General features: G+C 37.9%; 1 protein-coding gene across 3 annotated transcripts in view; it reads right to left on the bottom strand.

Moving 5' to 3' along the window:
* Rab5a (RAB5A, member RAS oncogene family) overlaps positions 1–16,607 on the bottom strand; it is a 30,357-nt gene that overhangs the window by 8,988 nt on the left and 4,762 nt on the right. For all 3 annotated transcript variants that reach the window (XM_034521413.2, XM_034521414.2, XM_076915401.1), the window contains 3 exons: positions 16,133–16,387; positions 1,798–1,949; positions 1,226–1,348 (listed from right to left, as the gene is read on the bottom strand). In XM_034521413.2, the coding sequence (XP_034377304.1) occupies positions 1,226–1,348; positions 1,798–1,949; positions 16,133–16,295 (438 nt within the window). In that variant the 5' untranslated portion in view covers positions 16,296–16,387. The remainder of the gene's footprint in view (positions 1–1,225; positions 1,349–1,797; positions 1,950–16,132; positions 16,388–16,607) is intronic.

Raw genomic sequence — 16,607 nt, 5'->3', positions numbered from 1 at the left:
TTCCAGTTTACCTATATTGTTTCCTTTGATCCCCTCAGAACAACTGATGCTCCTTTGAGCTGTTAGAGCCAGCACAGGGCCACTTCTGAACAAAATGGAAGCTCTAAGATGTTTTGGTGGGAAGTGTAACTGTTTTGGATAGCATAGCAGATAAGAGACTTCACAGGGCCATCTTAAGAATTAAAGACGTTACAAGTGCAAAGTCCCCTGCTTAATACACCACGATACAGTAGCTTCCGCTATCTACATTTTACCTATGTCATGAAGAAAGAGTCCCATCTACATATTAGGCCACAGCCAGAGCTTTCTGAGCAAAAAAAAAAAAAAAAAAAAAGCTTTAATAAGTATAAATAAATTTCGTAAATATAAATAGTATATACTCTGTTTTGCAGTGGAGTACATTCTGAATTAATTATCTTAAATATATACAAACTGGCGGTCTTTTAAGATCAGGCTGACCTAAAACTTGTGGCAATAATCCTACCTCTGCCTCCAAAGTAATGACTGGGATTATAGGGGTGCACTGCCATGCCTGTCCCAAGCATTATTGTTACATACATATGTAGTACACTTACTTGTGTGTGTATGTATCAGTCAGTATGCATGTGGAGTTCAGAGGACAATTTGCATTTCTCACTCCCCCCGCCCCCCTTTCTCCAGCACCTGGGTTCTAGGTATAGAACTTAGAACTTTTACATGCTGTGCCACAGTGCTGGGTCCCAAATGAAGAGTAGCTGAGTCTCTACTGAGTCTCTATTTTTAACTGCCTTTTAAGGACAACGCACATACATGCATACACTCGTGTTTGTGTAGCAATATATGTAGTATATATATACATAAGGTAGGAAGAACATGAACTTTTCTCAGGTAGGTATATGGGAGTGGAGGGATGGAAGGTAGAGAACAGTATTTCTGCAATCTTCCATGAAATTCTTTTTGGGAAGAAACATGGTCTCATGTAGCCAAGCTGTCCCTACCCACTCCCCATCCTCTTCCATCTATTTCCCCTGGTATTATGTGTACTACTATGCATCCCTGGTTTACGCAGTGGCTCAGAATAGAACCCAAGACACATGCACGCTAGGCAAGTGCTCTATCCCTGACTGCATCAGGAAAAATATTTTATGTATTACTGTTTTGCATGTTTTTTTCAAAGTCTGTATTTTCAAGGTTTAAAATTACTTTAAAAGATGAGATTTTAAGTGAAAAGTAAAATTCCACATACCTGGAAGTCAACAGCTCTTTTATTTGCTAAGTCAGCCTTGTTTCCTGACAAAGCTATCACAATATTAGGACTTGCTTGCCTTTGAAGTTCTTTAACCCAGTTTTTTGCTCTCGCAAAGGATTCCTGATAAAAGGAAAGAAAAGTTATTTGGCATAAGCTCAAAACAGAGTTAGAAAGCATTCTCTATGAGATAAGGCTTCAAGACTCTAGTGCAGTGGTTTTCAACCTTCCTAATGCTGAAAGCCTGGTGACCCCCAATCATAAATTATTTTGCTGCTACTTCATAACTGTAATTTTGTTACTGTTATGTGCTGTAAAAAAATTGATATGCAGGATGGTCTTAGGTGACCTTTGTGAAAGGGTGGTCAGATCCCCAAAGGGGTTGCAACCTACAGGTTGAGAGCCAATGCTCTAGCATGACCCTGTGGGAAGAAAATTTTTTAGTACTATATCTTTTAAGGCACTTTCACCTTATATTTCACTCACAAAAGCTTTGGCAGAAATGTTATGACTAACTACAAATAAAAATGATTACTCAAACTGGCTTTAAGATAGTAAGACTTTATACCCACCTCATTTGTGATATCATACACAACTATGGCTGCTTGTGCTCCTCGGTAGTACATTGGTGCTAGGCTATGATACCGTTCTTGGCCAGCTGTATCCCATATTTCAAATTTTACTGTTGTGTCATCAAGACACACAGTTTGGGTTAGAAAGGCAGCTGAAAAAGAAAATATCTATAAGTTTATTCTTTTTCTCAACTTTTAAAAGAAAACATGAAGGCCAGGCTAGCCTGAAATTCACTGCATAACCAAAGATGACACTGAACTTTTGATCCTTTTGTCTACTTCCCCATTGGTGCCACATCACAACCAGTTCATGTGGTGCTGGAGACTGAACCCAGGGCTTCCTGCATGCTAGACAAATTAATTGCTCTATCAACAGAATCACATCCCAGTCTACCAACTTCACATTTCAGGTATTAGAACTAATCTAGATGATTGAAAGTAAGTGGGAGGAGCTGACAATGTAGCTCTGTAGGTAGAGTGCTTGCCTAGCATATAAAAACTCGGTTAGACCCAGTAGCATGTAAACTGAGCACAGCAGTGCACGCTGTAATCCTAGTCCACAAGAGGTAAATAAAGGGCTGAAGAACTAGAAGTTCAAAGCCACCCTGGTCTACACAAGGCATCTCAAAACAACCCCCCCCCCCAATCCCAAATCCCACTAAGAAGTACATAGGTTATATATACACAAACAATATATCCTTTCATATAAAATAGGCACAAAAACATACTAATCACTTCATCAGTACATACTTGATTGTTAAACATAATACTGCTCCTTTTTTTATTTAAATTTTTTTTGTACAACTCTTTCATCATATTCTTTCCCCTCCCAACTTTCCCAAGATAGTCCCTACCCCCAAATTTCAAGGGTTCCCTCTCAACAAAGGAAAACCAAATCAAATCCAGTAAGACAAAACAAAAACAAACATACAAGCCAACAAAAAACCCAGAACGAAAAAGCATTAAAAAAAAAAAAAGGAGTCCATTTTGCGTTGGTCAACCACTCTTGGACATGGGGCCAATCCTGGAATATGGTTGATATTCTCCAGTGTCACCACACTGGAGAAAGCTTCTTTTTCCCTGCAGGTATCAACTGAAAATAGCTTTTTCATTATTAGGGGTAAGACTTTTCCTTCTCCTTGTTGGGGCTGTGTCTGATTTGAACTTGTACAGGTCTTGTACATGCTGTTAGTCTCTATGAGCTCTTATGTTCTTTTTTTTTTTTTGGTTTTTTAGAGACAGGGTTTCTCTGTGTAGCCCTGGCTGTCCTGGAACTCACTCTGTACACCAGGCTGGCCTCAGAAATCCACTCTGCCTCCCAAGTGCTGGGATTAAAGGTGTGCGCCACCACCGCCCAGCTCTTATGTTCTTTTAAGAAACAATTTTTTGGTTGTTTTTTAGGTTTTTGATTTTTCTTTCTTTTTTTTTTTTTTAAGATTCACTTATTTATTTTATGTATATGAGTGCTCTAACTGCATGCACATCCACACGCCAGAAGAGGGCATCAGAACTCACTTTAGATTATAAACCACCATGTAGTTGCTGGGAATTGAACTCAAGACCTCTGGAAGAGCACTTGGTGCTTTTAACTGCTGAGCCATCTCTCTAGCCCTAAAAATCAATTCATTATTTTTTGTTTGTGTCCAGCATAGCTCAGAAGACCACTGTGAGAATTCAAAGTTAAAACTCAGGCCACTAAACCCTTTCTTATTCTAACGAAATAAAAAGAATTTTTTGTTTGAGACAAGCTCTTCACTATGTAGCCCTGGCTGGCCCCAGACTTAAAGATCTATCTGCCTCTGCCATAGGAGTGCCAGGTGTGCCATCATGCTCATGGGTCATTTTTGTATGTTTATTTTGTGTGTTGGTCTATGTGAAAGTCTAGTGGCAAACTTAGTCCTCTGCAAAAGCAGTACACACCTTTCTTCACTAAGCCATCAGTTCTTTAAGACCTACCCTTCTCCTAAGAATTTTATTTTACTTTTTCCTCTCCTTGTCTTTTTTATTTATCCTGAAACAGAGTCTCAGTATGTAGGTCTGGCTGTACTGGAACTCATTATGCAGACCAAACCAAAAAAAAAAAAAGAAAGAAAGAAAAAAAAAAAAGGGGCTGGTGAGATAGCTCAGCAGTTAACACTATTTCTTGCTCTTATAGTGGACCTGGTTTCAGTTCCTAGCACCCTCGTGGCAGCTCACGATAATCTGCACCTCCAATTTCAGGAGATCTGGCATCCCATAGCATTAGATATATGGTGCTCAGAAATACAAGCAGGCTAACACTCATAAAGTAAAATTAATAAATCTTTAAAAACATTCTGTGTGTCACATGTGTATACAGGTCAAAGGGTAACTTTCCTTCCACTGTGTGGGCTACACTGATTGATCTCAGGTCAGGATGTGTGGGAAGAACCTTTGTTTTTATTCTGATTCTAATTTCAACAAACAGTATGTACCTATTTTATAAAAGAATACTTTACATTCAGTATGGAGATGCACGCCTGTAATCCCAGCATTTATTCACTGAAAGCAGAATTATGAATTTGAATCTAGCCTAGGCTTAGATCCGTACATACATAAGAGTTAAGAACATGGTCCATGAATGGAGCTATATGTTCTTATGCTTTTGAGAAAACTCCAAGAAGACAAGAGTCTTGTGACCCCAGCTTCTTAAAAAACAGGGAATTGTTCTTGGATTATGATATCATGCCCCTCCCAGGTGTAGCAGATAGGATTGAGTTTACTTTAGTTGATTCATTACAACTGGCTATTGTTATTTGTTTATATGCCTCTGTGGAAAGGTCCCCCCCCGCCCCCCACATGCATCTTGTCTTTGTGAGAACTTGAACTCATAAGAAACTTTAATCAGGTGATTTTTCTAGACCTTTGGTATAAATTGCCTGTTGCTCTGAATAAAGTTGGCTATTACATGAGACCATCTCCTTTTTAGGCTCCACTTTCCCACTGCCTTTAAAGTGGTTAACAAGGGTTGATAATTTAGTTTGGTTCCTGTGTGAGCTCTCAGTTTCCCTAGGAGCAATTTCTACCACACCCTGTTATCCCTCTTCTACTTTAGCTCTGGTACTAGGATATATCATATAGTATATTCCATTTTAGCCTACTGTGGCAGCACATGCTTATACTATCGGCATTCAGTATAGTCTGGGGCAGAAAGCCTGCCATGAATTCAAGGCCAGCTTTGGATATCTATTAAGTTCCAGACTTGCTTGGGATGCAGAATGAAATCCTATCTCAAAAAGACAAAAACTAAGCTGGAATAGCACCTGCTATCTCAGCACTCACAAAAAGAACTGTTACAAACTTGGGGCCAGCCTGGGCTATATATGGAGTTTCAGGTTAGCGTGGGCTACAGAGTAATACCTTGTTCAACCCCCTACCTCTAAAAACAAAAAACAAAAAACAAAAAACAAAAAACAAAAAAAAACCCAAAAAACCTCTAAAAAATAAAGCAAACATAAAGTGTATATAACTAGAAACAATTCTTAGTCCGTGGAGATAATTGTCAATTACACTGCCTTAATGAAAGCCCAGTCCAATTGTCAAACCACTTAACTAGGTCATTGGGATGGCTCAATGGACACACACACACACACACACACACACACACACACACACACAAAAGGCAGCAACAACAACCACCAAGTTCTATTATTATTGGAATCCTCATGAAGGAGAAAATTGTCCTCTGCTACTGTAGCACATGCACACTCATGCTCACATGAATAAAGAAAAAAAAAATGTAAAAGACAATCTTCTTCATAGATATGTTAAAGATTCCAATTACAAACAACAAATTAGAAACACTAAACCATTATGATAATAGTTTAAAACAAAAATTGCTTTTATGTAGATAATTTGTGAAAAGCATTGGAGTCAGTTCTAAAAGAACATAGAACTATCTCATCTGTAAGCATGAAACTGGCAGACTACCTAGTAGCAAGGCTCTGAGGAATTCTGATTCTGTGAACAATTATGTCCGCATCACTATAATTTAGTATTAATATTTAATATTGCTCTATAGTTGTTACTGGAAATTATTTTAAATCTACAGGTATCAGCTTAACTAACACGAGTTCCTGACTTGTGATGAGTTAGTAGTTGTACAATGGAACACTGAATAAGCAGGTGAAACTTCCTGGAAAGTAACAGGATTCAAGGAACCAGACCAAGAACAGATCACTGTCCACACTGTGTGCTTACATCTTGTGTCACCCTAGTCAGATCTGCTCCTTATGTGCTCCCAAAGCTCTGTTCATGATTTATACTTGATTCTTTTTACTTAGTTTACTTGTTTTGTTTAGAGATAGCATCACATTCTATTGTATCACAGACCCACTCAGCCTCCTATATGTTAAGGATTACAAGAATGAGCTAAATAAATACTGGCTGAAACTATAACCACTGAGTCTACAAATACCCAAGTTCCTACTGTACTGTTCCTGGAAGAAAAGAATATATCAAAACTGATGGCCTCAAAAGGATATCAAAAAACAGTTAACCTCTCCTAAAACTGCCCCAATAAAACACAGAGGGAACAGAAAACCTATGGGAACTAAAGCGACACTACCACCAGATGGTTATTTGTAATGCTCAGGATAGAACTCAAGGCTTCACACATGCTAGCCATACACTCTACCATTAAGCTACATGCCCAGGCTTCCAACTTAGGTATCAAATTCAACTAAAAATTGCCTTATTAGATTTAACAACAATCTGTAAGACTACTAGATTTAACTACACAAATCTGAGACTCTATGTCTTTGAAGCATCCAAACCCACAGGTGAATACACTCAGAAATATTTCTGTGGTGAATGCAAAGTGATTTTTGGTCTGTAGAAAGTTCCTATAAGCTAAGCATGGTGCCACATGCCTGTAATCCAAGCACGTGGGAGGATGAGACAAGAGGATAAGAAGTTGAAGGCCCATCTCAACTACACAATGAGACCCTGTGTATATGCTGCCTCGTCTAGGGTGTTTTATCCTTCTCAAAAATACATTTTTCAAACAATACAAAGTTGGGAATGGAGATGGTTTAGCAAATAGAAGCACTCTTACAGAAGATTCAATTTACTTCCCAGCACTCACATAGCAGCTCACAATTATTCATAATTCCAGTTCCAAGAAATATAGGTCCCACAGATCCAATATTAATAAAAAGTAGTGTCAGCCTAGAGATGGCTCAGCGGTTAAGAGCACTGACTGCTCTTCTAGAGTTCCTGAGTTCAATTACCAACAACTACATAGTGGCTCACAACCATCTGTAATAGGATCCGATGTCGTCTTTTGTTGTGTCTGAAGACAGCCAAAGTGTACTCATAAAATAAAATAAAATAAAATCTGTTAAAAAGTTTTAAAAAATAGCAGTGTCAATATTTGTGTATCAATGTTCAAAGCAGCAATGTACGTAATAGTTAAAATATGGAAGCAACCAAAGTTATCAAAAAATGAATGTCCAGGCATGACGACACATGGCCATTAATTCTAGCACTCAGGAGGCAGAAGCAGATGGATCTGTTGAGTTTGAGACCATTCTGGTATAAACAGTGAGCTCCAGACCAGTCAAGGCTATGTAGTGAGATCCTATTTCAATAAATAATGATAGATTGGCTAGGCTGAAGAGTGGCTCAGAAGTAGAGACCTGGGTCCAATCTTCCACACTGTAAAAAGAGAAGAAAAGGAGAGGTATGATCCCAAATGTTTATGACCTTCTGCAGTTGAGAAGCATAGTCAGAATGATCTCCTCCTTCTAGCTCAGCTTCTTCGGTACTAGAATTAAAAGTATGTAAAGAGTCCTTTAAGGCAGTCAACTAGCCAGGATATAACCTAGTCATATGTTATCATCTAAACATTAATTACCATATGGAGAATATCTGCAAGTACATGGGTATGATTTTAAAATTAGTCTTTTAACATTTAGTACCTTACACCCAAGCATATACTAAAACAACTTAGGACTTGGCGTGGTATTATTTGCTATTGTATTCCAGTAATCCTGGCACTGAAGAGGCAGAAAGATTGTTTCAAGTTCAAAACCAGCTAGGATTATACTATTGAGTCTTATCTTTTTAAAATACAAAACCACACCAAGTCAGCATTTCAACTTTCTAAACTAAAATGTCAGTTATATTTTTAAATCAGCATAAAGGTACACATCACAAAGAAAAGAAATAACGGGAGCTGGAGAGATGGCTGAGTGCTCAAGAGCACTGACAGTTCTTCCAGAGGACCTGGGTTCAATTCCCCGACCCACGTGACACCTCGCAATGTCTGTAACTCCAATTCTAGGGATCCATTCTCCTATGGCTCCTATAGGCACTGTGTGCAGACATACATATAGGCAAAACATACACGTGCGCACGCACACGCGCACGGAAAGGCGGTGCTAAAACATCAAAAAAGGGTACTGAGATATTGGCCTATTTTTAGAGTGCTTTGGTGCACACACATCCCCATCAGGCCCCCCCACCCCCCCACACACACATACACCCCACCAACAAAATCCAGGGCATAGTGGTACACACTTATAATCCCAGCAGTGAAAGCTGGGAGGGCAAAAGAATCAAAAGTTCAAGATCACCATCATCCATTTGGTTCACAGAAAGGTACTAACAACAATCACAGAATTAATCACAATTTGTTTTTCTTGACTGTTTTATTTTATATGTATTTTTTTATTACAAGAAAGGAAAGAAGAAACAAAAATAAAAGGAAGGGCGATAAGAAAAATGAGAAAGAGGAATGGAAAAAAGAAGAGAATCAAGGAAAAACAGAAGCAAAGAAAGATGTTGGGAGTGCAAAGGAGTACTAGTAAATATCTTGATGTTAATTCCTAGCAGAACCAGGAGAGGGTAAACAGCGTCTTAATAAAGTAGAGATATTCTGAAATGCTGATCTAATGACTTTGCTTGTCATATAATTACTTATCTGCTGCCCATTAATAGCACATTTCACAATACTCTGTTTCTTGATCTGTTCAGCTGGTAATAGTCTTCCTTGTGGTTTTTTAAAAAAAGTAAATACAATTAACTTGCTTTAAGAGGTTACTGCTAGCAGTAGTGGCACACGCCTTTAATCCCAACACTTGGGAGGCAGATTTCTGAGTTCGAGGCCAGCCTGGTCTACAGAGTAAGTTCCAGGACAGCCAGGGCTACAGAGAAACCGTGTCTCGAAAAACAAAACAGAACAAAAAACAAAAACCAGCAACAACAAAAAAAAGTTATTGCTATATTTGGACATGTGGAAAATGTCTACAAACACTTTAGTTGTAGACAATACTTTTTATTACAAGTTGAGATTTTTACAACATATAAATGGCAAAATAAATAAAATTTATGAGGCTTTGGAGCTGGGGTGATAGATCACTGGTTAAGAGTGTCTGTTACTCTGGTAGAGGACCCAGTTTCAGTGCCTACGTGTGGTTCACAACTACCTATAATGGCAGTTGGAAAAAATCCAATGCTGTCTTCTGGCTTCCTCAGGTACAAGGCATGCAGGTAGTATACTTAGACACATGCAGGCAAACAAAATACTCATATGTATTTTAAAATCTTAAAAAATAAGTAAAACCAGTCTGTTACTATGTAACTAAGTAAGTATGGCTGGCCTGTAACTCCTTACAAAGACTAGTCTGGCCCTAAATTTGATAGTCATTCACCTGCATCTGGCTCCTGAATGCTGGGATTACACTACTTCACCCAGTAAAGATAGGGAACATAGCACAGATAAATGATGTGGGTGGTGGCACATACCCATGTAAAATCAGTACTTGAGAAGCTGAAGTGTGAGGACCTTTTGAGTTCTAGGCCAAAATAACAACAAATTAACCTCCCAAATCTATCATATTAACGGTTACAGGTACTTACAGGATTTAAGCCAAGATTCCCATAGAAACTAGAAGTGTTCTAAGGGAGAAAACTTATGAAAAGACAGGAACCCTTTAAATCTCAGTCATTAAAGCTTCTTTGGTTTTATAACCACATGTAATAATCACATTACAGAAATAAGTTCAGGAGCAAACATTTGAAGATGAATCCACTACTGAATTGTAACCTGAAACTGCAAACAGAAAAGCAAGAGGGTTAAATGTCTAACATTGCAGCTGGGGACACAGCTCAGCAGTTGGATGTTTTGCATAACTTACAAAGACCCTGGTTTGGTCTCCAGCGCCAGGGAGTGAGTGTGTGTGTGTGTGTGTGTGTGTGTGTGTGTGTGTGTGTGTGATGTGGGGTGGTAGGGGCTGGTGGTTAAGAAAATAAGAAAACAATAAATGAGATTGCAAGGTATGAAAGAAAATACGATGATAAAAAACATTGAGAAATTTCACCATTATCAAATAAAATAGACATATGACAATTATAAAGAACATTAAAGAAGTTCTTCTGTTAAGATCTTACAGTAGATTTTATGTTCCAAGAGACCTGCCTACATTGTATGATGCCACACTACAACTTGTACAAGACTGGCACTGACACTGTAACTTGAGCTTGGTCATAGAAAAGTCTCTAGCTTCTACCTAATTCTTTCATAAAACTTATGCTTAAACTCAGCTAGGTATTAGGTTGTCAAGGAAAACCCAGGCTGAAGTAAGCATAAAAAGTCAGCTTGCTACAACTGAGTTCAATTCCCAAGACCCACATAGGACAGGAAGAGAACAAGTGCAAGTCATCCCTCCAATCCCCATACATGCAACCATATGAAAACATAATTTGTAAAATAATGTATAGCTGTAAAAGTTGTAAACCAGAAAAGGGGGCCAGAAAATCAGAGTCTCAATGGACAAACAATGAAACAGGTATCTTGGAGACCCACTGGAAACCTTAACTCCCTATCTCTTATCCCCCTACTCCCTTTTCTTCTTTTAGGCAGGATGTCACTAAGCAGTCTTGGCAGGCCTGGAAAAGACATACTCCTATCATATCCAGCCCCTTTACCTCCTTTTTCTAAGACAAAGTTTTTTGAAAGTACCTTCACATTATTTTAATATATGACCTCTTTTATGATACATAAAAGAGTTGATAACGTTCAAATATTTGATTACAGAGCACAATGCTTGTCATGTGTACTGATTTTCTAGTTTCAACTTCTTACAATAAAAAAACAAAAAACAAATAACTCCCTCCTCCAACCAAAACAACAAAACCTCCACATGGGCAATTATACAACAGTTGCACTGAAGGACCTGCTTTGAATTAGCTGCAAAAAACCACAGGAAAATTATGAAAGCTACTGCCTTGGTTTCTTTACGTATAAAATTTAGTGTTTTTTTATACAGGCATACTAATGTACTGATGAGACTTGGAAATGTGTGATCTAAGTCCCATGAGTGGACATGTGTCTTACTTAATAGGTAAAATTGTTTCTATAAAGTAATATCTTTCTGAAATTTACAAATTAGATAACAAATGCAATACAGCTCCAAAATGTACTGTTATTTTATGATGTTTTGTTTTACAAAGATAAAAAAAGAGTGCCACTCCCCCCATCCCTGTCATTTCAGTAGTTGGAACTAAAGAGAAACATGATTTCAAGGCCAATCTGGACTATACAGGAAGACTTTCTCAAAATAAAGAGTAGGAGTTTCAGGAGGAAGAAGAAGGAAATCAAAAAGGCATCAATGGAGAGATTTGTAAAGTACTGGGATTATCTTCAAAGTTCAATGATATGACTGGACCTAAAAAACAAACAAACAAACAAACAAACCCAAAAACCTCAGCTACTCTGGTAGTTGAGGGAGAAAGATTCTGCTCTTAGAGTCCAAGTCTTGCTCTGAGCCACAGTGAGTTCAAATACCCTGTCTTAAAAACAAAGAGGAAAACAAGGTGGGTTGGGCTATAATTCAGAGGCAGAGTACTTGTTTAACATGGTTAAAGTACTAGGTTCAATCCCTAATGTTAAAAATATATAAAGAAAAAAGACCAAGACATGATACCAACAAAAATCTCTTTTTGATGGGTTACCAATTAAATAGCTAGAGTTTATGCTTACATCAAGACAGTTGATAAAAAACAAAAACATCAGCCAGCAAAATGACCATAGGTACTTGGCACACAAACCTGATAGCCCAAGTTCTATCCCTGGAGTATATGGCAAAAGGAAGGAGTTAGCACCCCCAAATTAGTTCTCTGACCTCCACATACATGCCATGGCACTCAAGTACCCACAATGACACATACAAACTATAAATCAACAAACAAACAAGACCCAAAACCTTCCAAATTAAATTGAGAATGTAGTTTAGATGGTGGTAGTTTGCATTATCATATACTAACTCATGGGTTCAATCCCTAGCACTGTATAATCAGTGGCCTCTAATTCTATCATTGGGGAAGTCAAAGTAGAAGAAACAGCTGAAATCACTACACAACCTTCGTTATTAAAAACCCTGTCTCAAGCCGGGCGGTGGTGGCGCACACCTTTAATCCCAGCACTTGGGAGGCAGAGGCAGGCGGATTTCTGAGTTCGAGGCCAGCCTGGTCTACCGAGTGAGTTCCAGGACAGCCAAGGCTATACAGAGAAACCCTGTCTCGAAAAACCAAACAAACAAACAAAACAAAAACAAAAAAAACCCTGTCTCAAAAACAAATCAACCACAATAACTTCTTGAATTACTGTGAGACATGACTTCAAACTTACTACATACTTGAGGCTGATGTTGAACTTATCCTTTTGCCACCTTCCAAGTGCTGGGATTATAGACATGTACTATTCATTATACACAGGTAACACAGGTGATTTCAAGTCATACAGTGTTTGGAAATAGGGAATGAACTTTAGACAATCTACTATGCCCCAGTATACAACAAAATGGCCAAGTGAACCAACAGAGACAGTTCACTAAGTTACAGGTCTTAATGAAGTTATTCTGTTGAACACTTTCAAATACTTGATCAGTGCCAGCTCCCTAACCCCAACAACATTGAGACAGGGCAAAATAGTAATACTCATGATTCATAATGATTCTTTGCAGTATTTTGCAATATTTTTTTTGTTTTGTTTTTTTGAGACAGCTAGGACTCACAGACTCTGTCTCAAAAAACAAAACAGAAAAAAATTTGAGGCTATATTCAGTGGCAAAGTGTGTGCTTAGCATTCATAAGGTCTTAGTTTCACATATACATGGGTAATATAGTCAACTGTTTAGCTACAAAATTACTGTATGATGTCCTTGGTTTTAAGTGAAAGAATATTATCTTAATGGGTACTATTTCCTCTTGGAATTTAATAAGTTCATGGGTTTGTAGGTTGTATTAGATGTTAGTAGAAATTTGATTTTTCATATTAGTTGTGTCACTCAGGACCTAAGGAGATGATGATGCAGTAGTTACATTATCAGTCCTCTGAGTTATGCATTCAAAATATTCTCTGTGTAATTAAAATATTACTGTTGAATAGGATTGACAATCCTGTGCCCTTTATAAACACTTCCACCCTGTTTACATATTTTATAAAGTATTGAATTGGATAAAGATTTCCAAAGAATGTCTTTGGTTGATGTTTACTTCTGTTTATAGTACTGGAGGTTGAACCTAGAACCTCATGTAGACTAGGCTAGTGCTCTACCACTGTGCTACTACATTACCAACCCTAGGTGTTCTTTTAAATTGCATGTGATGGTGCACACTTAACTCAACACTTGGGAAGCAGAAGGAGGCAGATCTGGTTTGGAGCCAGTTTGTTAAAGTTCATTGCCCCGGCCAGAAAAGACAGAGCACAGATGTAACTGAGGAACAAAAGTCACATATACTTCAACATAGACAGTTTTGATACATGCAAATACTGTTTGACAAATAATCAAACTATCATGTGTTATCTACAAATGAAAAATAATTTTAGGGCTGGCAAATGGCTCACTGGGTAAAAAAAGCACCCGATGACCTGAGTTGAGGCTATGAAAACATATGTGGAAGGAGGGTCAGATCCAGAAAGTTGTCCTCTGCCCTCCAAATATGCATTGTGGCACACTTCTGTCAATATTCATGCAATACGTAAATATAATGACAAGTCAAATAAGGCCGGCAGAGATCATATATGTAAGCACTGTCTTAAGAAACAAACCAAACAAACATACATCCCGGTGTGGTGGCCCAAGCCTGTAATTCCAGCAGGAGGTAATAAGGTAAAGTTTAAGGCCAGGCTAGGCTACAAGTGAGTTTGGGTCAGCCTCGGCTACAAAGAAAACTTTTGTCTCTAAAACAAACAAAATTAAGCCAATGAACATACCCACTAGTTCCTATACACATTTAAAAAAAAATTTTTTTTTTTTTTTTTTTTTTTTGTTTTTTTTGTTTTTTTTGTTTTTCGGGACAGGGTTTCTCTGTGTAGCCCTGGCTGTCCTGGAACTCACTCTGTAGACCAGGCTGGCCTCGAACTCAGAAATCCGCCTGCCTCTGCCTCCCAAGCGCTGGGATTAAAGGCGTGCGCCACCACTGCCCAGCCACATTTTAAAATTTTAAGCACAAAAGATCCACACTACTATTTTAGTTACATCATCACTAACTGTAATAACCAGAAATTTTAAGATACATATAAGTAGTAATCCATTTACCTGTATTCCCCAGGTAATCTAACAAGTAACTCATTTAATGTTGAGTGAAATCCATTTAGTTTACATGGCTGGCTACATTTGTGAAAACCAAGAAATGAACTTAAAATTACTAAGGAATTTACCATGCCTAATTCCACAAACTTGGCTGTAAAATGCTTATACTATCTGTGTGAAGGAATCTGCATCGCTAATTTCTTAAGGGAGTCTCAGGTTTAGAAAGTATTTGCTTTTTACATTTCTGTATTTCATCTGTTACTAGTTTACTTACTTTTTGTTTTTCCTATTGAGCCAGTTCTCATGTAACCTAGGCTGTGTTCAAATTCACAGCAATCCTCACATCTCACACTGCCAACCAAGTACTAGGATTACAATAGACATAAACCACCATGTGAAGCGTGTTACTATATAGTTTATTTTATTGGGTTTTTTTGAGACAGGGTCTCACCATATAGCCTTGGCTGGCCTGAGCCTCCTGGGGGCTGGAATTTAAAGATGTGTGTGACCATATTCTGTTCTCACATTGTTTTGAGGCAGGATCTCATGTAGAGCAGGCTACCTCAAACTCATGCTAAATCTACATGCAGCCCCTGTGAAAGAGTCACTCAACTCTAAAGAAGTCACGACCCACAGGTTGAGAACCACTGTTCTAAATAAAATCTGTGCCTAAAGTTCTTACCTCTGGAAGAGCAATCAGTGCTAACTGTTTAGCCATCTCTCTAGGCCCTACTTAATCAGAAACTTTAAATCAAATACTAATCAGGTATCATCCAAAAAATATTATTATATAGCATATTAACAATGCTAAAAATTACTCAGCAACAATTACACTGGTATTTGTTTAGCTGACAATTTATTCTCTGCCTAGACACAAGAACATCTGTTTTCATTTCAGGTAAAGCTCTGTTATTTCCATTTCATGTAAGAGGAAAATTAACATGTGACTTCCCTAACCTAACAAACATAATGTGCACTAAAGAACTAAAGATAAAAATATTGTGTTAAAAATTACTGAGGTCTAGAGACATACCCTAGTTGTGCTTTCCTAGCATGCATAAAACCCAGGGTTTCAACCCTAGCGCCACAAACATGGGTTGTGGTGGCCCACCTGTAATCTCAACATTTAGGAGGTAGAATATCATCCTGGTTTCAGTTCCAGGCCAACCTAGGGCTATGAGTCCTATCTTATGAATGTGCCACTCTTATCTCACCCCCGCCCCCCCCCCCAAAAACCCAAACAAACAAAACAAAAACTGAAAACTATGAAATAAAACTGTGCTATGTTTGACACCCTGACTCAAAAATAAAATAAGCCATGTATGGTAACTAAATCTGTGTCCCCACACTTGGTAGGCCAAGCCAAGTAGGAATGCCAAGTTCACAGGAAGCATGGGATATAGGGGAAGATCAGGTCTTAAAATTTCCTACATAAATAAACAAGAGGCTTCAATTTTGTGTTTTGTTACACCATCCCCTCCCCCCATTAAATATTGTTTGAGCCAAAAAACCATGCTGGGCTTGATTATATTTATAATCCCAAGAATTAGGATATGGAGGTATGCCAGTTAGAAATTCACAGAAATTTCAGAATAGTTTAGGGTACAATACCTTGTTTAAAGAAAACACCAAAATAAAGTATATTTTAAAGTTTGAGGTCTCCTAAAAATTTTTTTTCTTCCTTGCATGATCAATTTAGTTATTAAAAATCACATTTAGAACAAATATTAATGTATGATTCAGTTAAATGATTAAAAGGAAAATAAGAAGAATCTCACCCCCAATGGTACTCTCTTGAAATTCATGAAATTGGCCTTTCACAAAGCGAAGCACCAGGCTTGATTTGCCAACAGCAGACTCTCCTAGAAGGACCAGTTTGAACTGGCATATTTTATTTCCAGTATTTGGCCCGTTGGGTCTTGTTGCTCCTCGATTAGCCATGTCCAAATTTTAAAGAAGTCCCTAACTTCAGATTCCTAAATGAACTTCCAGGATGCACGGGATCAATTTTGTTTTCTTTCTGGAGAAAATACCTGTAGAGACACAAATAATAACTAAATAAATAAAAACTAAGTAAATCAGTAGTAGTCACTTTAGTAAGTTTACTCACTGTATTGTAATGACTAACTAACTAGGAAGCTAGTATCATAGTTTATTTTGCCTCCTTTCTTTAAAGATTTATTTATTTTTTTTTATGTATATGAGCACACTGTAGCTATCTTCTGACACAGCAGAAGACGGCATCAGATCCCA

Source organism: Arvicanthis niloticus, chromosome 17 (assembly GCF_011762505.2).
Source record: "Arvicanthis niloticus isolate mArvNil1 chromosome 17, mArvNil1.pat.X, whole genome shotgun sequence".
NCBI classification, from domain to species: Eukaryota; Metazoa; Chordata; class Mammalia; order Rodentia; family Muridae; genus Arvicanthis; species Arvicanthis niloticus.
Note: the sequence above shows the minus strand (reverse complement) of the source record. Positions and strands in the feature narration are given on the sequence as shown.